Below are 23,184 nucleotides of genomic sequence, written 5' to 3' on the forward strand. Positions count from 1 at the left end.
CATTTTTAAAAATTTTTCCGTCTTGTTTTGGACTGTAAGAAGGTGAGTGAGAGGTGACTCTCCTCTGTCCCTGCCTCCCCAGGTGTGCTTCACAATTTAGAGGGTCTCTTGTGAGTCTCTTATGACTTCTAAGGTGGGCTAAAGGGGTTTTTTCAGTAAAATGAGGGTGGGGTCATTCAGCCTTGCCAGGCCCGCACACAGGAGGCTGCTGGAGCACATGTAGCCAGGGCTGGGCGTGTGGCAAGGGATTGCCTTCCCCGTTCCTCAAGGGTTGAAGCACAGATGTTTAGACTTTACACTGCTGTAACACTTATTTCGTCCTAGGACCTTCTCATGTACTCTTTCCCATAACCCCCTGAACAGAAACCAGGGTAGGAATGATTGTTGCTTTATGGAAGAACTTGTTAAGTGACTTGCCTGGGGGCATGAAAAATCAGCGGTAATGGCCTGACCCAGCCCTAACATCAACTCCTGTTCTGGCAGGGCCCAGGTGTAGCACTGCATACCACAGGCCTCCTGCTCAGCCCTGAGGGAAAGGTGCAGGGGGAGGGGCCCATTGCTCTGGCTGCCACTGTGCCCTGGCAAAACCGCCCTATCCTCACCCAGGAGGCCACGTGCGTACCTATTCCCCTGAAACCACCACACTGGTCTGACTCCTGCTTGACTGGTCAGTTGCTTCCCTCTTCTTGCATTTGAAATCACACTGGTGAGAGAGAGGGGGCCAGTCATGTTTTCTGTCTTGCAAACAACGTGGCAACTCTGGCTGCACAACCCACATTACTGACACCTGCTCTGTGCTGGGCCTGAATTGGACACTGACATAAATCAGTCAAAGTCTGACCCCGGTGCTCAGAATGGGGAAAGCAGGCAAGGAATCCCTAGCCCCAACTTCATACTTCCCAAAACGACTGGCTGCTTCCCTGGGGAGGATGTAACTCCTGTAGTGTCCGGCAGAGGATGGAATTAGAGAGCAGCCACTTTGAGGAATGGGCCAAGATCAATAAGCAGCTCTTCAATGGAGAATGGATGGTGGCGATTGAGGAAGGAAGCAGAAGTTGCGCTGGGGGGAGGGGTGGGCAGGCCAGGCTGGGCGTGAGGAGGCCAGGCAGCAGGGGCTTGGCGGATACCCAGACATCAGATGTGCCTCCAGAGCAGAGCAAAGTGCTCTACTCCCGCTGACAGTGCAGAAGCAGCTGAGGCTCTTCCATAAGAGGAAATGTACTCCAGAAACCAGGGAGAGAACTCTTGAGAAAGAAGGAAAGATTGGAGCATGCTGAGGTCCCAAGCTGCTGGCTTGCAAGGAAGAAATGCTCTTGATGAGGATTTTTTCACACCAGGGAGAGAACCGAATCAACACATCTGGCCCCAGCGTCCTCAGACGTTTCCCACAGGGCAGGGAAATGGTCATCTCATGGCCTGATTGGCAGGTTTCCACCTGGCACTCCCAGCCCTCTCCATCGCCTCTCCAGACCACCCCAGCTTTGTTTCCAAGAGAAAGAGCAATTACCTCGGCTTGCTTGTTTATTCCTTGTCTTGGCACCAGGAGTCCCAGGAACTGCCTTGCAACCCAACCAGACCTGTTTTGCCTGCCTCAATTGTGCCAAGCACTGAAATGGTGAATTTTGCAAAAGAGAAAGAGTTTATTCATCAGGCAGCCAAATGAGAAGAGGCAGGAGTCCCAAGTCTCAAATCTGCCTCCCCAGGACAGGGTTTAGGGATGCATGGGGTAAAGAGGCAGGGTGGTCTGAGGCGTGGGGAAGGGTGATCAGAGTAGGAAAAAGTGAAGTCATCTGAGTTCTGCTCAGGCATAGTCCAAGAGTCCTATGACTCTTCAGAAAATGGCAGCATTAGCATGCTCTGCAGATGGTATTTTTAGCTCTCTGATGTCAAAAGGGCACCCATCGGACACCTGACCGGGCCCAAGTGAAGGGTTAGTGATTTTAGCTGATTTGAACTACCTCAAAATTGCTGAAAACCAACTTTACCACATGACTCATATATCAGAAGTGTTATCTACCTATCTCAAAGTGAATGTGAGTATACTGCTGAGCTACAGGACAGCTAAAATGGGTGATAAATGCAAGAGGGTTTATTCAGGTTTTCCCTCAGTGGCAGCCTCACCTTTGAGGTGGGCCTGGTGTGCTACCTTGAGGGGGAAAGGGTCCTGGGCCTGGGCAACTTTCTTTCACTGAACCAGACCTCTCCTACTAGCTGGGTCAGCTCTTATGATGAGGAGACAAATCCTCAGAGGTGAATAACATGTTCCAGATCATCCAGCAAATTCGGGCTGGGATAGGAACCTCATGACCTGGCTTTCAGTCCAGAGCTTTCTATACAACCCCTGACACCACATCAGGGTCTCAAAATGAAACTATGCTATGAAACACAGTAAACAGGCTTTGATTCAAAAGACCAAGAAGACAAAAAAAAAGTTGGGGGTGGGGGGGTCAGGATAGAGATGAAACAATGTTGGCAAGCTGTGGTGTTTAAAGCTGGCTGACCAAGGGCTGCTGTTCATGCTTCTCAGTTCCTTGTGTCCTCTTAAGATCTTAGGTTCTGGCTAGACAGGACAGAAACTTAGTCACCTTGCCCACGGTACCTGTAGGAGCCAGAACTGATCATTGGGAACCCCTGGTCACAGGGGAAGCCACTTTCAAGAGGGATCCCCATAAGAGAAAACAATCTCTGGACTTGTCCAGCTGCAGGCCTCTACAGATGCTGCTCACCTTCTGGGCTCCTTTCTTATTCAGTGGTCCCATAAACCCACTTTTATTAAAAAAGAAAAACTGGCTGAATGAGAATAAACACAGGGAAAGATTGCGATACATTCATTTAAACGGGGGCAACCCTGATGTCCATTTCTGAAAACCACTGTACGTTTCCCCAAAGCAAATTTCAAAATGGAGAATTTAGAAACCCATTTCCTATATGAGGAATCCCTACAGAGAAGTTAAAGAAAATCAATGAATTTGCCAAACTCGAACTTCCTTCCTCGGAGGAAGCTCTGCCAGGTAACATCAGGTCGGTTCTAATAGGCCGTTTCCAAGGCTCTCACCCTGCCTCCAATTTCAGGGAGGCAAGCTGGCTAAGGAGCCCCAAGGGCCCACTTTAGGGAAAACCGCCCTCAGGTAAGGGAAGCTCTTATTTTCTGGTCTGCAGAGAGGTGAGATCTCCGCCCCAATCACCTCTCGACCTCGCTGCCCTGCCTGGCCAGGGCCCTGTGTCAGGGCAGTCCTAGATCCCTATGCACAGTCTTCCGGGGACCTTCGATCCGGGGTCCCTAGCTCTGGCCTCCAGCACCGATAGGGACTGATCTCAGACCACTCCTGGAATACATTTAAATCTCGCACATTAAGATCGGAGGGAAGGTTGCTCCCCCACCCCCGGGTCCAGAGCCTCAGTGGGCATTTCACTTGCACATAATGGTGGCCAAGAAGTGCCTGACTTCAGTTTGGAAATTAATGTGTGCTGAGCAGGAGCCAGAACCCTCACCCAATCTTCACCCCAACTCCTTGCCCCACATTCCAGATGAAAACATGAAGGCCCAGAAAGACGAAATAATTTGTCCACATCCATGCAGCGAGCGAATGGGGACATGGGACTCCTAACCCTGTGCCACCCCGCCCGCCAGAGGCGCCCAACTACCCCCTCACTTTGTGATTGAGGAAAGTTACTAAAGGGCCCAAAAGACGCTTTGAAAAGGGGCCTTGGCCAACAAACTTCCAGAGTTTTGTTTTGTTTCAGTTTTTTGTGCATTCGTTTATTTTAGTCAAAACACGACACGTGGGTCCCTTCCTAGCCCTCCTTCCCGTCCACCTCTGCCTCAGTATTCCCCATTCTCAACCACCCAGGGCGAGGAGAGGAGGAATCTTCATTCCTCCTTTCAGGGAAACCACGCCTTCCTTGTGCCCTCTAAAAGGATCCAACTGGGGTCACCCCCACGTTCAGAACCTGGGATGGAGTGACGCAGGGCGGGCTTAGGGGTGTTTGTCGCCATCTGGGAAGAATAGCCCCACCTGCCGGGGCTTGACTACCGGCACCTGCTACTCGGAAGCCTCTGGTTAGGGTATTGGCCCCAGCTCCCCCCCCCCCCCCCCCCGCCAGGGACCGCACGCAGGGAGCGTACTGGCCCTTTAAGAGCGGCGGCGGCCGAAGCGCGCGGGGAGGAGGGTTGGGAGCGCCGGGAGCCGCGCGGAACTCGCCGGGTACGTCGGGCGCCAGTTCCCTGCGCTCCTCCCGGGACTGCCTGGGGACCCGGGCCCTGTTGGGCGCAGCGGTGAGCAGAGTCGCGGGCAGGAGGCGCGCGCTCTGGGCAGCGCCGGGCCTTGGGCATGGACAGAGGGAGCTCAGAGCGCAGGGGGCGCGGCGGGTCCGGGCGGCCGGAGCGCTGAGCCAGACAAAGGCTCAGGAGTTGCGCTAGCTCTCGGGAGCCGGGCGCTGGGCGCCGACGCTGCGGGACCCTGCGGCCCGCGGCTCCGGCCCGGCCCCCTCCCGCGGGCCGGCTCCGCGCGCCCGGACCTGCCCCTGCCCGCTTCTCCTCGCGCTTGGGAATTTGCCGAGGGGACCTGAGCGGCTCCAGCAAGGACCTAGAGCCAGAGGTCCGCCGCGCGCCCGCCGGGCCGGAGCCAGGAAGCGTCGCAAGTTTTCTAGCCGCGCACGGGGACCCGGCACCCGCGAGCAAAGGAGCCCGGCGTGCAGCGCTCCAGACCAGACTAGGCGCCGAGAGCATGGGCAGCGACCGGAGCGCGTCCGGACGGCCGAGCGGAGCGGGCAGCCTCCTCGGCTGTCGGGAGGCAGCTGCACGGCCCCGGCTGCTGCTGCTGCTGCTACTGGTGCTTCTGGGCTGCCTGGGCCGCGGCGCAGCCGCCGAGGACGCAGAAATCCACGCAGAGGTAAGGACCCCCGCCCTGCTCCATTGCTGGAGGATGGGGAGGGGAGCCACGCCCGCAGCCGGGGACCCGGAGGTGGGGGAGCGGAGACGTCAACCCGGCTGGGGATTGACGGGGAGAAGGGTCCGGGAAGAAAGAGGAGCTGCCGGGCTGCTCCTCCCGAGCTCGCCCTCATCCCAAACCCTGGAGGACATAGAGCTTGTGCCTTCCCAGGGCACTGCTCCGCTCTAGCCTGTGTCCCGGAGCCGCTTCCGCCACCCCCCTCCTTTTCCTTCCCTCCCCGGCTGCCGATTCCTCGAGAGCCGGACTGGCGCGCCCTTTACAAGTGGGGAGGGGGCTGCTGGGGGTGTCTGGGGCGGAGCCGGAGCTGGACAGAGCTCCTGCTTAGGTAGCCTCGGGTCTGGCAGACACCTTGCGTTGCCCAGCTGGCCAGGATGGGGAGGGGGAGGGGTGCGAACCGCGGGCAGCAGACTCAGGTTGCAGAGGCGCTTTGGCGACTTTCTAGCGCTCTTGCGCTGAAGCCTCTCCGCACCCGGGTGGAGTCCCAGGCAGAGACCTTGTCTTCCACAGCCCTTCTTCCCACCCGCACCCTTACGCCGAGGCTTGATAGGAAAGGGTAGACTCCGCGCCTCTTTTTTTCTGGAAGCCCGACTGACGTCCCCACGCGGGCCACTCTCTGGATTGGTCCCGCGGGTAACCAGGCGCGGCCTCCCGGCGCAGAGCCAGGTCCAGTCAGCAACTCCAGCTCCAAGGGGTCCCCCAACAACAGCTCCGTCGTCTTAGAACAAAAAGGGCCGATTCTTTCCTGACTTCTAAGATCCTGGACAGGTGATGAGAGGAGTGGGGAGAGGACTGCCCTGGAACCGTCGCCAGACAGGGTAGGCTCGGGCCTCAGTGCTCTTGGGCTGCCCGGGCTGCCGGCCCAGAGAACGTCTGTGCGCTGTTTCTATTTGCAGCGGGACCGGTGCTCCCCACCAGCCTTTGGCGGCTTCCCCACCTCCCCAGCCTGCTTGGGAGATTTTTCCGATGGAAGCCTGTCCCTTCCCTGCCCTACTTTAATAAAAGCTTGGAGGAAGGGCAGGGAATTCCTCCCAGGCTCGAGTTACACCTCCCAACCAGTTCCCCACCTGCTCTGCCCTCCCTCCCAGCCAGGCCAGGGGATGCTTCAGGGAGCCAAGCCCTGGCCCAGTCCTACTTTCCACAAACCAATTCTCACAGGCAGAAACTTATAGGGCTTCTTGCTAGTGGGGATTGCCAGTGATCTGGGTTCTGTGTTGTGGGGAGGGGGTGTCACCTGCCACAAGGAATTTCAAGTCAGATTCACCCTTAAGGACTTTATAATACACATAGGGATGGCATCCTCATACAGGATGATTAGAGACCAAGCTAGAATTTGGAGGCTGTGCACTATGAATGAGCATCCTGGACGACCAGGAGCTGAGATGCTGAGACCAGTGGTTTCCGAGGCTTCACACTCTTTCCTTTGCTTCTGTGAGTCCATCACCCCCACTTCCTTTCTGCTACAGGAGTACCCACAGTTCCATATATCCACAGCTCAGTCTCTCCAGGGAAGAGACCCCTGGTATTACTGAAGCCACAGGCCATGGCCTAGAACCTGTGGTGTCACTGGCTAGGAATTCTGATTGGCCCTACTCCTGGGCTGTGTCTGGAAGGGACCCTAGAAGGTTTAGGAAGACTTGAATGTTGGAAGCCAGTGAATAGAAGGCTAGAGAGAGAGATGAAGGGAATAGAGATGATGCTCAGGGGTAGAGCACTTGGCTGGGCCCTGAGTTTGATCCCCAGCAACAACAATAACAAAATGGATAGTCCTAGTTCCTAGAACTGGCTTTGGGGTGTAAGCTGGTATCCAGACCCAAAGAGGCAGTGGCCTTAGCAGCCAGCGTTTCTATTCAGACTCCTGGGCCTGGCTTACACCCTGGCCAGAGCCTCCCTACCTTGAAGAAGGGCTCTGGTTCTTGCCCCAGAATGTCCACAGCTCCAGACCCTAGGACCATCTCCAAGCACGGTGGCAGCTGAGCCGAAGCCAACCCCTCCCGTCCCTTTCAGCCAACCAGGATGGAAGCCTCAAAAGTTTCCCCCAGTTGACTCAGGGAGTCTGGCCTGTGCGAGGAGCCAGCAGACACCTGCAGCCAGCCTGAGCCCACCCAGAAAGGCTGTCTTGGAGAAGCCAGCACTGCAGCTCTCCTATCCAACTCCCTCCGTTGGACATCAGGGCCCAGCCTCCAGCCATTGTGCACTGAAGCTCCACCTGGCTGAGGTGCTAGCTGTAGCTTTGGGCCAAGTGCACAGAGACTCCAGGCCCTTGTCAGGTCTCTATGCTGCTCTTCATGGCTGCAGTTACCTGCCTTTGGTTGTCGCCAGAGAAGCTCCCACCTGGACCCACCCTCAGCCTGTCCCACCCTGCAGGCACAACTTCAGGTGACTCAGCTGCCAGAGTTCACAGGTATGATGCCACCACATAAACATGGACACACCCATCTTCCCTGAACAGACCCAGGAGTGTTTTCCTGCCCCTTCCTGGCCACCACGCGGGATGAGCAAAGGGATGGAGTCAACTCCAGTTCTCATTTGGACCTGCCAGCCGCAGCCCTGGGCACCTCTACTCACATTTCATTGCCTCCCACCCCCAGTCTCCTTATATCCATATTCTTTAAATGAAGCAGAAACCATAGAGACCCTCTGTCTACTCTCAGGGAAAAGAGGGCCGTGTCTCTGGGAATCCACAGTAGCTGCTGACACGTGGCCCTCTCCATGTGCTCTTTCCAGTCCCAGAGAGCCCTGATCTAATTGATGTGATGGATGGGACTCTGATTGATGTGATGGATGGGACTCTGATTGGGGCTGTGCCCTTCAAACCAGTCCTTGCCACGTCCCTGTGCTTGGCTGCCCTTGGGCGTAGCCCATCAGCTGCCTCCTTGCAGAGAACAGCTAGTGTGTCCCCTCCTCCAAGCAACAAATGTGTTTGACCTGTCCATTCCTGGACACCAACATCACAAAGGGTTGCGGACTCTTTCAAGACATCCCTGGATGTGGACGGGAAATATACCTAGTCCCCCTCCAAGATGATTTCCGCTAGAAGCCCAGCACCCACTGCCCCCATCACTGATGCCAGCTCAGAATGGCAATGCCACAGGCCTAGAAGAATTGCTCCCTGCCCACCACTTGATTCTGGCTGTCCCTCCACACCCCTGTTGTTGCTTGATCTAGCAGTTCCCTGCCATTGTCACCTCTGCCCAGTTTGGCTTCTGAGTCTAGCTATGGTGGTCGCTGTGGGATGTCCCTGCTTCCTGGGTCAGATCAAAGTTGGCACCTTCTATATCATCCTGACACATGTGGCTCACACTCTAGGGCACTCAGGCAGGAGCAAAGCCCCATGACCAGTTTTGCTTTGGGCATGGAGATGCATTCCCTGAGTCAGCAAAAAACAGGGAGAGTTTGGGGACGCTCCTCCTGGATCCTTCTTCATTAAAAAGGGTCCTTGGAGAAGCCACAGATAAACATGAGGACCTGGGATCCTGAAGGTAGCTGAACACTCCAGGCCTGTGACAGACAGAGGTGCCTTGTGGCTGAATAAGTCCCTTTGAGGGCTTGAGAATTAGGGCTCCTGTAGGGGTCCCCAGAAGGATAAAACGTGCCTGGAGACCAGGAGCCATGGGGCTGGAGAGGTGGCAGACCTAGGCATGAATGGCAGAGGTGTGTGAGCAGGGCTTGGATCAGAGAAACAAAGAGGGAAAATCCTACCAAATCCCATTCCCATGGAGAAAATGAGCAGGAAGACCCAACCCAACCTCTGGCATCAGGATAGATGGATGAGGACCTGGCCTTGGCCAGCCCTGAGAGAAGCTCCACGTCCTCCTGCCATCTGATGGCCAAGCCCTGGAGCTGTGAAACCTGGAGGCCAGGTCTGGTTTAGCTCTCCAGGCCCAACCTGCAGTTCTAGGTACCACCTTGTTCTTTTCCCCAGGAGTGACAGCCATCCTGGAGGGGTGAAGGTTCCCCAGCTCTGAGCTCAGTGCTTATAAGCATAGTACCTGGTACATAGGAAGTGCTTGAAAAATAGTAGCAAACCTAGTTACTGTGAGAAGCAAGTGGCATTTACAGTTGGGCAACTCCATTGAACCTGTCTTGAGCCTCAGTTACCACCTATAAAATGGGAATAGCAGTAGTACCTACTTGAAGGAGTTGCTGAAGAGCCTTATTGCATTTATGTGCAAACACCGAATGCTGTGTGCAGTGGCCACATGTGAGGCTCAGAGAGGCTAAGGTGTTATTTTGATTGATTGATTGATTGATTGATGCTGGGGAGTGAATCCAGGAGCACGGAGTCCCATCCCCAGCCCTTTTTAATATTTTATTTAGAGACAGGGTCTGGCTGAGTTGCTTAGCACCTTGCTTTTGCTGAGGCTGGCTTTGAACTCGAGATCCTCCTGCCTCAGCCTCCCAAACCCCTAGATTAAAGGTGCGCTACAGGGCGCCGGGCTTCAGGTTTTATTTCTGAGCACCTTCAACATACTGTATCCTGGGCATGGCTAGGAATGCTCTGTAAGCATTTGTACATTTCACTGTCTTTTCAACTCTTAGTTGGGTGCTCCATTTCCCCACTGTGTGAGGGAGAGTATCCCAAATTCTACACCCAGAGACTGAGAAGCTGAGATTTGAACTTAGATCAGTATGGCTTGAAACCCCAGCCTCAGCTGGGTTAAAAGCTGCAGATCAGCCTGCAGGGTGCCATCGCCTGGCAGGAGCCTGCTGGGCCTGAGCCAGGTGGGAAGGAGGTTTCAGGGGTGGGGCCAGAACTGCCCCAGCAGTGTGAGCCTGGAGTCCCCACCCATCAGCCTTCTGCCCCTGCCCTGCGGCAGCCCCATCTAGTAACCGCCTGCAGGGGGAGTTCCAGGTGAGGCCCCAAGGCCTGGCCCCCAGCCCACCCTGAAACTCCTAGGGAACAGAGGTCTCTTTTCACCCCACCCCTGCCCACCCACTGGCCAAAGGACTGGTTTGTTTTTTCCTCCAGGTTAAAGAGTGTGGGGGCGGGCTGGAGGGTAAAGAAGTGGCAGGAACTCGGAAGTCTGCCTCCTTCCTGCTTCCCAGGCTGGATGTCCCCTGCCACCCAGAGTCCCAGCCCCCCATGTGCAACTCTTTAAAGAGCCATAGCAGGGGGTAGATTTAAGCCCAGAGAAGCACCTGTGTCCCAGAATTTCTTAGATATGGACAGTGCTGCCCCTAAAGTTATCTAGCAAGACACCAAAGACTGGGTGACCTAGCCAGCCCCCTTTCTTTAATGACTTTGGAGCTAGTTGTCATTTGTTTTCTTAAGCTTGTTCTGCATGACCCCATCTTACAGGGTAGGGAACTGAGGGTCAGAGAAGTTGCCTTGATCATGTTCCGTTACTCCAAGGCCTGTTATGTGGACAAGCAGTCAGGACCAGGGGGCAGAGGTGACACAGTGGGGGCTGATTTCTGCTCGGCCCATGGAAGAGCTTTCTAACACTTGTTGCTGCCCTGAGATGGACTGTGCTACCCATCTCTGCAGGGGAGCAGCGGGATGAGTCCTTGGCCCAACTATGGCCTCAGGGAGTGGCAGGCTTGGTGACATTGAAGCCCTTTCTGGCATTAGACTGGATACATCTGGGTCCTGCTCAGGGTCACCCAGCTGGTGCGTGGACTCTGGATGAGACAGGCCTGTGGGCCTGGAGTGCATGCCCTTGCAGGGGCTCTGGATGCCCAGTTTAGTCCCTGGCACAGCTGGGAGTACAGAGCCTTGGCCTGCTCCCAAGAGCCCTCAGGGGCAGGAGTATGGGGTAGCGGAGATGGGCATGATTAGGACCTCACAAAGCCACAGAAGGTCTGGGGACTGGATCCATCGTTGGTGGCCCTGACAAGACTCCTTTTGTGCCTGGCTGCGTGAGCCTGCCCAGGTCTGACTGCAGAGAGAACTTGGGCGAGAGGTGAAGCAGAGCCCAGGATGCATGGTCTTTATCACCAGGGTCTGATAAGGGCCCTGTGGGAGGGGCTGCTGGCTGGCTCCACTGATCTGGGCCTCTGAGGAGCTTCTGTGGTGGCAGGAACAGGCTCTGGCCCCCGCCCCCATCCCCTGGCCACTTACTGCACAATATTGATCTGGTGCCTTCTCAGCCAAACCCTCCCTGCAGGCCTGCCTGTATTGTCTCAGCAGTCCTGGGGGAGGGCCGTGTGGCTTGGTGCCCAGACCCAGCCAGGGACGTTGGGTGTGGGGAGGATTAGAGGTCCTTACCCAATGCTGTGCTGGGCACTGCTCCTGAGAAGGCCCAGAGCCCAGTGTCCCCACACAGGTCGGGATTGCTGGTGGTACTTAGAAACAGTCTGTTCTGATAGCTCTGCCCACAGGCCCACTCCTAGCCCAGATCTGCTGAATGACCCTGCATGGGCAACCCACCCTCTCTGGGCCTTCTGGGTATATAATGGGAATGGTTCCATGTTCATTTACTTTTCAGGGGTGGTTGTGAGCATTCAGTGGGGGTGATGAGACTGTGCTGCCTGGCCTAGGCTGGACTCTCAGGTGCTGTATGATGGCCTCTCTCGGGCACGTACTCCTTGGGCCCCTAGTCATCTTGCCCAGGGCCAGCCACTCACCTGCAGCATCAATAAATACTTTTAGGATGGGACCTGGAGCTCAAGAAAGAAATGGCGGAGGGAACCACAGTGCTGGGGTCTCCTGCAGCAGCCCCGCCCTGTTCTGCAGATGGGAGGGGCCCTCATGGCCCCTGGAAACCTCCTCTCCTCCCTCAGGGCTTCATGGAGGGGGAAGCAAGCCCTCATTCACACCCTTCCCCTGTTCTGCCTCTTACTGACCTCCCTGAGAAACACTTTTTTTTTTCTCTTTTGTACCAGGGGTTGAACCCAGAGGCACTTATCCACTGAGCCATATCCTCAGTCCTTTTTATTTTGAAATAGGGTCTCACTGAGTTGCTTAAGGCCTCACTAAGTTGCTGAGGCTGGTTTTGACTCGGATCCTCCTGCCTCTGCCTCCGGAGCCTCTGGGATTACATGTGTGCACCGCGCGCCTAGTGAGGAACAGAGCTTCACATGCTTGCTCACCCCTGCTCTGAGACTCCAGGCCGAGGAAGAGGAGTCACCTTGTGAGGGGACAGTTTTAGTCACCACTAGGAGCTTCAGGGGCTTGAATTGGTCACAGCCTTGGGGATGGTTCCCACCTTTTGCGCAGTAGCACCAGGGCTTGGCAGGCCGGGGCTCCCTCACCTGGAGGCAGCAGCACCTGCCACGTTCCTGGGTTCCCTTCAAGCTGTTGCCCACCGCCGTGTCCTCGCCTCCTGAGCTTGTCACATGTGATGTGGGGGGTAGGGTGGCAAGAAACTCCCTCCTGGGCACTGGGGACAGGAAAGAAGCCCACAGCCTTGCAGGAGGTGTCTGCTGACACCTGGCTGGTTTGCTGGCTCTCAGCACTCAGCCGCCTGAGCACGTTGGCCAGAGTCGGGCAGGCGTCAGCGTCTCCTCCTCACCCAGAGGCTTGCCTGGCTGCTCTGTGCCAAGGCCACAGTTCTGCCTACGTCCCTGCTGCCCAAGAGGTGCCACCAGCTCTTGGCCTCTAGCTCGTCACTACAGCAGTGGCTGTGAGGCATTTTTCACCAGGAGGCTGAGGGTTCAGGGTTGACTGACAAGGGGACAGAAGTTCTTCATTCCCTGGGCGCTCGGAGGTGCCTGTCTGTGAGGGGGAGGGCCCACAGCCACCCTTGGAACTTTCCTGACTTTCCCCTGAGCTGGCCCTGGGACCAGAAGCCCCTCTGCCTCACCCCTCTGCTGGTTTCTGGAACTCTCTGCTGCAGACAGGCCAGCTCCTCTGCCCTCCCCTCTCCCCCTCTCTCCTGTCGCTCTGCAGACACCGCTAATCAGCCCCTCGGTGGCCTGTGATTGCGCTCCTGGAGATATTTTTACCTTATGCAAATAGGAAATGTAGAGGTGCCCTCACCGAAGCCAGCCCCCTCCCCCTCCCCAGCTCGTGCCTCGTGCCCTCAGAGCTGGCCAAGCTCGGTGGCCTTGCCTTCTGGGCCTTTCCTGGCATCTTCAGGAAAACTGTATCCACTAGTGGGGTGGACCCACTGTCCCCTGCCGCCACCACCACAGGAGTTTTGAGGAGAGTCAGTGCTTGGGAAAAGCCACAGCAGTGCCACGACACTGGCAGTGTGTGACAGAGCTAAGGAGGGCGGGGAGGGGCCGGAGCCACCTGGGCAGGGCCTTTTGGGCCTGGCTGGTGGCAGTGTTGTGAAGCCCACCCTTCCAGCCAGGAGCAGAAGGCTGCCAGGCCCAGAGAGGAGCGGGCGGGCCCCCTGGTTTCTATCACGTCTCTTTATTGGACACTTTCTATTTCATCCCTGTAGAGACCCCCAGATGGGGGCCCTAAAGCAACCCCCTTTGACCACGGAGATGCAGAGTCACATCTCGGGAGCAGCCAGGCCAGGCTTTGTCCTGCTGTGGAGCTGACGGTGGTTTCTCTGCTCCATGCCTCAGTGTCCCTGCTCTGTGCCTGCTCCCTGGGTCCCGAGAGGCCACCTGCGCCAGCTGCACGCCAGTCTGCCATTCCGCAGTCCCCCATCCCAGCCTAGGTGCTGCTGGGCTGGGCTGGCGACGGCACAGGGCACTGAGGGCACAAGCACCAAGGAGCTGGAGGCACTGCAGGCGGGTGTGTGGGTGTGGCCCCGGCCAGTCAGCACAGGTGTCAGTCCCCAGCAGCCACCATGTCCAGCTCTTGGCCTGCCTCGGACACCCCACGTGTACAGTCCTCACCTTCCAAGTTGCTCAAGGAGTGGCCGTCAGCATGGGTGAGGAAAGGCCGGCAGGACGCCCTTGCATGTGACTGAGGCCCCTTAGTCCCTGGCTTCTGCTGAGGGGCAGGGAGGTGGCCTTCCTCAGGGCTCAGCCTGGCTTACCTATGCTTCCGCCCTCCAGCTGTGACTGCAAATGTCACAGGGTGTAAAATCTTCCGTTGTGGGTTCTGGGTCTCCCCAGAGACCATAAGTCCTGGAGGGTAGGACACTTCAGCCCTGTCCCCTAGGGCCTCTTGCTGCACGGTTCCCGGCTTAGGGATGGTGCTCCAAACATTTGGCTGGGTAGATGGATGGAGGGATGGGTAGTTGGATGGATGGACAGATGGATGAGATTTATCCAGCAAGTTCTGAAAGGGCTTGAGCACACCCATTGTGTATCAAACACTTTTCCCAGGCCGCCTCCCTCAAATCTCACCCCAACAACCCCATTCTTCCTCATTTTGCAGATGAGGAAACTGAGGCTCAGAGAAAGTACTTTATGGCAGGCAGAGCATGGTGGTGTGTGCCTCTAATCCCAGGTTAGGAGGTTTAGGAAGGAGGATTTTCAAGTTCAAGACCAGCCTCAGCAATTTAGCAGGACCATCTCAAAATTAAAAAATAAAAAGGGCTGGGGACATGGTCCCTGGGTTCAATCCCCAGTACTACCCCAAAAAAAAGTTTGTGGCAGAGGACATCCTGACTTTAGGCCTTCGTCCCCAACTCTTAGACCCAGGTAGGCTGCTTGAGGCTGTCTGCCCTCTTCCCAAGAGATCAGGGTTGCTCCGAGCAATCCTGAGGAGCTGGTTTTCCTACAGGTTGAGGCCCCAACAGATTCTGAACCCTGAGGTCCCCAGCAGTCACCTGGATTGGTAGGGGCCCACTCTGGAGGGACCAGTGTAATAATAATGACAGTTACTCTAGACTGTCCTCACAGACACACTTTGTCCTCTAGGGCAGACAGACAGTAATCCCCTAAGTGAAGTATATGGCCTGTCAGATGGCAGTAAGAGGGAGGTAGGGTGCTGGGGACAGTCAGCGGGTCTTTTCTACATACCGTTGCCAGAGAACACCTTTCCCACCAGGTCATGTTGAACAGAACTGAAGGAAATGAGGATGTAAGCCATACCAATATGGCAGAGGAGGAGGGTGGGGGTATTCCAGGCAGTAAGAACAGCAAGTGCAAAGGCCCTGCAGTGGGGCCTGCCCAGCTGGGGTCAATAGTGGGAGTGGGGTCAGGTAGCGAGGGCTGTAGCTCCTGAAGAATGGGCTTTTCCTCTGAGCTCAGAGGTCATTTAGGGTTCCAGGCAGAGGACTTGTAAAGGCCATTCATTCTCTTTATATGGGAAGAGACAAGGAAGGCGGGGACATGGACCGAGACTGGGGGTGCAGGTTAGAGCTGCCGGTGAAGACTGTGCGTATTTGGAGGGTGCAGGTCAGCTCTGGCTGACAGGATTGTGACTTCTTTGCAGAACTGGCTGCGGCTCTATGGTTACCTGCCCCAGCCTAGCCGCCACATGTCCACCATGCGCTCCGCCCAGATCCTGGCCTCCGCCCTTGCGGAGATGCAGCGCTTCTACGGGATCCCTGTGACGGGTGTGCTGGACGAAGAGACCAAGGCGTGAGTCTCTGGCCCCTCCCAGACCCCACGGGTGCCTCTGGCCTATTCTCCGTAGGGCTTGGCATGTGGAGATTCCAGAAAAGAGTGGCCTAGATGAAAAAAATTGCCAACAATTCGGTCTTCCCTGCCCATTCTGAAGGGTTGTAGTGGCTGCCTGAAGTTGTGTTGAGAAAGCTTCCGAGGCGGAATCCAGACTTGGCGGAGGGGGTCTCGGGATTGACCAGTGATGTCTGCCACAGGCATGGGAAGGGGGAGGCGCAGTACACAGCCCTGGCCAGGATAGGGTGTCCTAGTGGGGCCTTATTCTGAATCTAAGAGGTCAGGTGACCCAAAGCCACATCCTTGAGAAGCACTGGACAGAACATACCGAGGACAGGTGGCCTTAAGAGCTGTTCTGAGTGCACTGGTCAAAAGGGACTTGCCCTCATTGAGTCACTGCTGGACACTCCGCCTTCCAATATAAGATCATTTTGCCCAACTTCACTGGAAATAAAAGCTGAGGGCCCCCACCCCTGTCCCCTCCGTCCTAGGAGCAGTTGGGAGGCTGGAGGGGCCTGGAAGGGGGTGGGCTGCCTGGAGGAGGCGGAGCCGACACAGGCGCATTCTGAGCTCACCCTGCCTGCCTGTGGCCCAGGTGGATGAAGCGGCCCCGTTGTGGGGTGCCAGACCAGTTTGGGGTGCGAGTGAAAGCCAACCTGCGGCGGCGGAAGCGCTACGCCCTCACCGGGAGGAAATGGAACAACCGCCACCTGACCTTCAGGTAAGGGCCTGCTGCCCAGGGCAGCGTCCAGCCCTCTTGGTGGCTGAGCCCCAGGCTTCCTTTCCCAGCAACTCACCCTGGGGGCCGTCTAGACGGTCCGCGACTCCCACGCTGGGGAGAGCAGCCATGCATTCTAGGATCTCTCTCCAGAGAGGGTCAGGACCCCTGGAGCTACTTCCTCTCTGCCCTTCCCTGCCTCCCACTGTTAGCAGTCCTGGCCTTAGGCGGCCACAAGGGGCTCCAATGGAGTCGGGGCGGGGGTGGGGGTGGGAATCCAGGCACCTGTCTTGAGCAGAGCAAGTCACCTGCAGAACTCCTGGGCAGAGTCCCAAAGGACTCCTGTTCTAGCTCAGCCACGCCCCCTGCCCAGCTCCATCCAAGAAAGAACAGCTCCCAAGACCTTGTAGACCTCCAGCCCCCGAGTGAGTTCACGATCAGGTGGTCTCCCCTGCCCGTTTCATGGAAGTCTTGACCTGATTTACCTGGACAGCAGGTGCTCTCACCTTCATTGCACGCAGGTTCAGTGCTACGAGTCCTTTGAGAGTTATTCTGTTCAGTCCACACAGGGACCCCTGGAACAAGTACTACCCACCCCTCCCATTTGACAGATGAAGAAACATTCAGAATCTAAGTCACTTGCCCAAGGTCACACCAAGGATATTAGAGCCAGGCCTTGAACTTGGGTCTGCCTGGCCAGAGGGTCAATGTTCAGGGCAGCTTGGCCTGTCTCCCAAACCTCAGCCACCTGCATCCCATTTCCTAGGTCTTTCCCCAGCCACGAAGCTTCTGTGCTCTTATTAACTTATTGTCTTTCTTACTTATAGTCAGCTTCTGTGCCACAGTGTAGAATTTTAATTTGACAAATGCTAACTCACCTCAAAATAAACTAATGGTTGGTCCTGACCGTTTTGTGTGCGTTTCTTGGGAACTTGTCAGCAGAGGACAGTAGCCCTGGGGCCTGCATCCGCTCACGACCTTCCCACCCACCCACAGCATCCAGAACTACACCGAGAAGCTGGGCTGGCACCACTCGCTGGAGGCCGTGCGCAGGGCTTTCCGTGTGTGGGAGCAGGCCACACCCTTGACCTTCCAAGAGGTGCCCTATGAGGACATCCGGCTGCGGCGGCAGAAGGAAGCCGACATCATGGTACTCTTTGCCTCTGGCTTCCACGGTGACAGCTCGCCATTTGATGGCATGGGCGGCTTTCTGGCCCACGCCTATTTCCCTGGCCCTGGCCTGGGTGGGGACACCCATTTCGACGCAGATGAGCCCTGGACCTTCTCCAGCACTGACCTGCATGGTGAGGACAGCTGGCCAGGGTGGGGGCAGGGCCAGCAGCTCCTGGGCTAGGCATGGCCCCTTTGAATGGGTGCAGCAGCTGCGGGGTCAGGAAGGGAGAGTGTCCCCTGTTTGGGTCTCTGGAGACCTGCACTAACCTTGGTCTGTTGTCCCACCATCTCCAAGGGAGGTAGGTAGAGAAGGGTTTGCTGTACCCATTTCTCAGGTGGGGGAATTAGGGGTCAGAAGAGAGAAGCCAGGGTGGGCTCTGGGCAGCCTCGGCCTGGAGGTGTCGGGTGGCCAGGTTCTGGGATGGGTCAGAGTGACCAGGCTGCCTGCCCTTCCTGCAGGGAACAACCTCTTCCTGGTGGCCGTGCATGAGCTGGGCCACGCGCTGGGCCTGGAGCACTCAAGTAACCCCAATGCCATCATGGCCCCCTTCTACCAGTGGATGGACACAGACCACTTCCAGCTGCCCGAGGATGACCTCCGGGGCATCCAGCAGCTCTACGGTGAGTGGACGGTGACTAGTCCCTGCCTGCCTGCTGCCTTCCCCAGCCTAGGAGACGTAGGCACTGTAGCCCTGCGCTCTGTAGAGGAGGAACGGGATCAATGACAGAGCCACACCACTCGGGAAGTGGTCGTGTTGGAAATGGAACCCGGGGCGACTGATGTCGGGGCCTGGCCTCACCCAGCATTGCACTGTGGCTCCAGGCCGGGTGCTGGAGGAGCCACTAGACGAAGGGTGCCCTAGGATCCCAGGACCCACAGCCACCGCCATTGCTCCCTCCTCACCTGTCACAGGCCCTCCCCTGAGTGTTGCGAGTCAGTCATTTTCCCAGTGGCTTTGAGGCAGGTGCCAGTTCCCACCTGGCAAAGCCTCCAGCGGGGAGGGCCCCTGAGGGCCTGTGCCCTGGGCAGAGCCCACACTCTGCTCACACTGAGCCCTCCTGGGGCTGCAGCCCTGGCCTTGCTGGGGAACCTGAGAGACCCCCTACTGCCCGCATCCCCAGCCACTGACATGCACTTGGCAGGGTTCAAGGTCCCTGAGGCCAGAGCTATGCCCTTGCCTGCAGGAGTCCTGCTTCCTAGTGAGGGCATCCTGAGGCAAGGGGCCCCAGGGGAAACCAAGGCAGGCAGCCTTGGGGTACAGTGACCCCAGCCCAGTGGGCAGGTCCAGAAAGGGACTGTGTGAAGACTCAGGTCCCTCTGAGGATGATGGTGAGCATGGGCGAGGGGTCTGCTGTGGACAGGCAGGCCCGCGGCTGCCTCCCACCCCGTTCCAGGACTCTGGGCAGAGATGCTGCTCCTCTCAGGTCTGCAGCCGCCCTCTTACTTCTTGCTTCCTGCCTTTGGCTGCAGGCACCCCAGATGGCCAGCCACAGCCCACCCGGCTTCTCCCTACCGTGACACCCCGGCGACCAGACCACCGACCTCCTCGGCCCCCCCAGCCACCTCCCCCAGGCGGGAAGCCAGAGAGGCCCCCAAAGCCAGGCCCCCCTGCCCAGCCCCGAGCCACAGAGCAGCCTGACCAGTACGGCCCCAACATCTGCGACGGGGACTTTGACACAGTGGCCATGCTTCGTGGGGAGATGTTCGTGTTCAAGGTCTGGTCCTGGTGCCTCCCCCACGCCCAGCCCCTTGGCCCAGGCTCAGAGCAGGAGAGCTCCCGCCCAGTCCACCCGAGCCTCACCAGCCTGGCACCTTGGGCACCCTTGTCCCTCCCTCACTGAGCAGCCCCAAGGGGCCATCAGACCCTGGATGAGGGACTTGCTAAGGGTCACATGGCAAGCCCAGGTGCCGGCTGCCCAGCCCAGATCTCAACCTGGGGCTGTCCTGGCTCTGCCTAGCTCCTCAGGGTCACAGTGACTCCCCCAGGCCCTCCCTGACCTGGGCAGGGGGGTGAGGGTCAGGCCTCCCCAGGCAAGGCACAGCTGCCCACCAATACCACGCCCCTCCCCAGGGCCGCTGGTTCTGGCGAGTCCGGCACAACCGTGTCCTGGACAACTACCCCATGCCCATTGGCCACTTCTGGCGTGGTCTGCCCAGCGACATCAGTGCTGCCTACGAGCGCCAGGATGGCCGTTTTGTCTTTTTCAAAGGTGAGCTGGGGCCGGCATCGGGGAGGGGCTGGGCAGCTTCCTGCCCTGACCTCTGGCCCAGCTGGACCTGAGGGAAGAGGAGGGGCAGAGGGCTGTGGGTCCTGTCTTGATCTGTGTCCCCACTCTGAGCTCACTCTGGGAGGATGGGGACACCTGAGGGCAGTGACCGCACCTAGTGGCAAGGGGTGGGGAGGCAGATAGAGGCCAGGAGTATCAGGTGGACCTGGGACTGTGGAGTCTGAAGCCTCAGATCAGGGGTGAGTGTCTGTCCCTCTTTGGCCGCACAAGGTCATGGCCCCATAAGAGCAGGTCCTCAGGAGAACAGGTCCCCAGGCCACTTTGGGGCAGGAATTCTGCGGTCTGGCTGCAGGCCCTGAGGGGCAGGGCCCTGATGGACGGCTGGGTCTCCAGCCCTCCCTGCTAGCTCCAGCCCAGGGGAAGTTGGAGGTCCCAGGGGACACAGGGCCACTAAAGTGACCTGGGGCCAGGCAGAGGCCCCACTCCCCTACCTGTGCAAGAACTCTGAGGGGGTTCCCATGGAGGTGAAGGGCTGTGTGGGTACGTGGGTGTGTCTGGGTGTGAGTGACTAACTTGCACACGTGTGTGTCGCAGGTGTCTGTGACAGCGCAGCTTCCAGGGTGTGGACCTGGGGAGGTGTGCTGTACATGGTCCTGGCGTGCGGATGTCCACCTGTCGTGTGGATAGTGCTGAGTTCTTCTGTGCATGTGTTGAGATGATGGGTTTATGGGCCCAGAGAAGCACTCCCTGAACCCCCACCCTACGTACAGCCTCCCCCCAGGCCCCTCCTCACCCACCTCCCACCCCTCCTGCAGGTGACCGCTACTGGCTCTTCCGAGAGGCGAACCTAGAGCCTGGCTACCCACAGCCGCTGACCAGCTATGGCCTGGGCATCCCCTATGACCGCATCGACACGGCCATCTGGTGGGAGCCCACGGGCCACACCTTCTTCTTCCAAGAGGACAGGTGAGTGGCACACTCCTCCCCGAAAGGGGGGAGGCCCCAACCAGACTCCCCTGCCCCCTGCAAGGCCCCACAGTAAGAGCCCACTTCCTGTGGGGGTGGACCCTGCCCAAGCAGGGTCTCCAGGTCCATCGCCAGTGCTTCCCGTCACAGGTACTGGCGCTTCAACGAGGAGACTCAGCATGGAGACCCCGGCTACCCCAAGCCCATCAGCATCTGGCAGGGGATCCCTGCTTCCCCCAAAGGGGCCTTCCTGAGCAACGATGCAGGTACCAGGCCAGCCCCCTCCCAGAGTGCCCAGTGCTCACTCCACGCCCTGCCACAGGCACAGGGGACATAGGTGCCGGAGTCCTTCAGCATTGCCACATAGTGTATGGGGACAGCTACGTCAGCTGGGCCTGGAGCTTCCTGGGCATTACCTCCTGGCCCTCCCCCTTGTGAGGACAGATACACTAGACCAGAGGCTTGAGCAAAGCACCTCAAAGCTCACAGCTAGGAAGCTATAGAGTCCAGGCCACTGCCCTGGCCAGCCTGGGTCCAGACCTGGAGCTCGGAACTGCCTGCTGCCCCCAGGGTCCAGCTCCACACAACCTCCAGGGAGCCTCGAGCTGGAAGGGTGGGCTTGGCTCCATATGGGGGGCAGAGTCTCTGGGTGTCACTTACCCACCTAGAAGGAAAGTCAGGTTTATCATCCTAACCCAGGGACAAGGGGCTGTGGCTCTTGCATTTCACCAGCAGCGTCTCTGGTGCATTTTTATTTTTTTAATTTTTTGATACTGGGGATTGAACTCAGGGGCACTCAACCACTGAGCCACATCCCCAGCCCTATTTCAGATTTTATTTAGAGACAGGGTCTCACTGAGTTTGCTTAGTGCCTCGCTTTTGCTGAGGCTGGCTTTGAACTCACGATCCTCCTGTCTCAGCCTCCCAAGCCCCTGGGTGCGCCACCACACCCGGCCTCTGAGGCATTTTAGAAAAACCATTAGCCTGGTTATTGGTTCTAGATTCTCTAGCTCAGAGGGGACCTGGCTTGTGCTCAGTGTGGTCACACGGTTTCCGTGGGGGAGTCCCTCTGCAGCTGCTCTGTTCTCATTGTGTTCAGCAGAGCACAGACTCACCCCTCACTTCAAACCTGGCCCTTCCCAGTGTCAAGGGGACACAGGCAAGGTGCCCAAGGCCAGAGAGCCAGTCCAAGGCAGCCCCGGGTCCATGCAGGCTCAAGGCCACGTTGCCTGCTGCACAAACCTTCCCGTGTGGGAGGAAGCTGATGCCTGGACGGGTCAGCAGTTCCCTGACAGCAGCCCCCAACCCAGCAGGCTGTACCCCATTGGGTTCTCGCCAGGCCCTTGACCCAAGCCCTTCTGAGCCTCAGTTTAGCTCCTGTCAGGTGGGAAAATGGCAGATTTGAAAATGTTCAGGAAAGCAAGTGAGAAGACGGGAGTGTGTTTTGTCTTGTTCTTGGCACTGGGGACGGAACCCAGCGCCTGGGGCACGCTAAGCCTGCACTGTGCCCCTCAGCTACCCCCAGCCCCGAGGAGGGGGGGTCTTAAACCTGGGGCCCCTTCATCCATTGGTCATCTTTGAGGGTCGCTGGCGGGTGGGTGGGCCTGGCCTGGAACACTATGGCCTTCTCGTCCCGCAGCCTACACCTACTTCTACAAGGGCACCAAGTACTGGAAATTCGACAACGAGCGCCTGCGGATGGAGCCCGGCTACCCCAAGTCCATCCTGAGGGACTTCATGGGCTGCCAGGAGCCGGTGGAGCCCGGACCGCGCTGGCCTGATGTAGCCCGTCCACCCTTCAACCCTGATGGGGGTGCGGAGCCCGGGGTGGACGGGGACAGTGCAGAGGGTGACGAGGGGGATGGGGCGGGGACAGATAAGGACGAGGACGGGGGCAGCCGCGTGGTGGTGCAGATGGAGGAGGTGGCGCGGACGGTGAACGTGGTCATGGTGCTGGTGCCACTGCTGCTGTTGCTCTGTGTCCTGGGCCTGGCCTACGCCCTGGTGCAGATGCAGCGCAAGGGTGCGCCCCGCGTGTTGCTCTACTGCAAGCGCTCCCTGCAGGAGTGGGTGTGACCGCCCTCCTCACCCGGTGCTGGGGGGCCGGGTGACACTGTGGTTCCCAGGCGGCTCCCTGGGGCACCCCGGCAAGCAACAACCGTGGGGTCCCTCCATCTGCACACCTGTCCTGTCTGTCCTTTATTTATGCCTAGGGATATTTTTTTTAATTGGCACCTTAACTGAGCATTTGTTTTCTTTCCTGACCAGAGCAGAGGGCTTAGAATTTTCTAAATGTTCTTCTGCGCCAGACAGGGAAGCCAGCCCTCATCCATCTGTGGCTTGGCCACAGTCAGAGGAGCAAAGGACAGAGACCCACCTCTGGGAGGTGGTGTAAGGGTGGTGGAACTTGTTCCAACCCTGGCCGTACCCAGGGGCCCTGTTTGTCTTGAAGGGACCTAGCTGGGTCCCCACCTTCCTGAGTCTCTCTGCCTTAGGATGAGCTTTTCACCCTGGGGCAGCCCTCAGCCAGGAGTGGTCCACTGGCCTCTGAGTCACATCTCACCTCCTCCGCAGCCCACACACAGACAGCCCCGGCAGCCTGCTCCCCATCCCCTGGTCAGCTGGCAGCTCCCACATCCCCTCGGGCCGCACCTCCTTCCCTCTTGGGAAGGGGCCCTGGGCCTGCCTCACCAAGGACCAAAGGGAGTCTGCCAAGGGCCTCCCCCAGCACCA

General features: G+C 57.9%; 1 protein-coding gene across 1 annotated transcript; it reads left to right on the plus strand.

Moving 5' to 3' along the window:
- The first annotated feature begins 3,973 nt into the window (after positions 1-3,973).
- MMP15 (matrix metallopeptidase 15) lies at positions 3,974-23,184 on the plus strand. Its single transcript, XM_081274971.1, has 10 exons — positions 3,974-4,892; positions 15,178-15,326; positions 15,961-16,086; positions 17,080-17,387; positions 17,716-17,877; positions 18,728-18,972; positions 19,329-19,467; positions 20,301-20,451; positions 20,602-20,717; positions 22,091-23,184. The coding sequence occupies exons 1-10, from the start codon at positions 4,728-4,730 to the stop codon at positions 22,525-22,527; spliced, it is 1,998 nt and encodes a 665-aa protein (XP_081131097.1). The 5' UTR covers positions 3,974-4,727; the 3' UTR covers positions 22,528-23,184.

This window comes from Spermophilus citellus (genome assembly GCF_964194105.1).
Source record: "Spermophilus citellus genome assembly, chromosome: 18".
Classification (NCBI taxonomy): domain Eukaryota; kingdom Metazoa; phylum Chordata; class Mammalia; order Rodentia; family Sciuridae; genus Spermophilus; species Spermophilus citellus.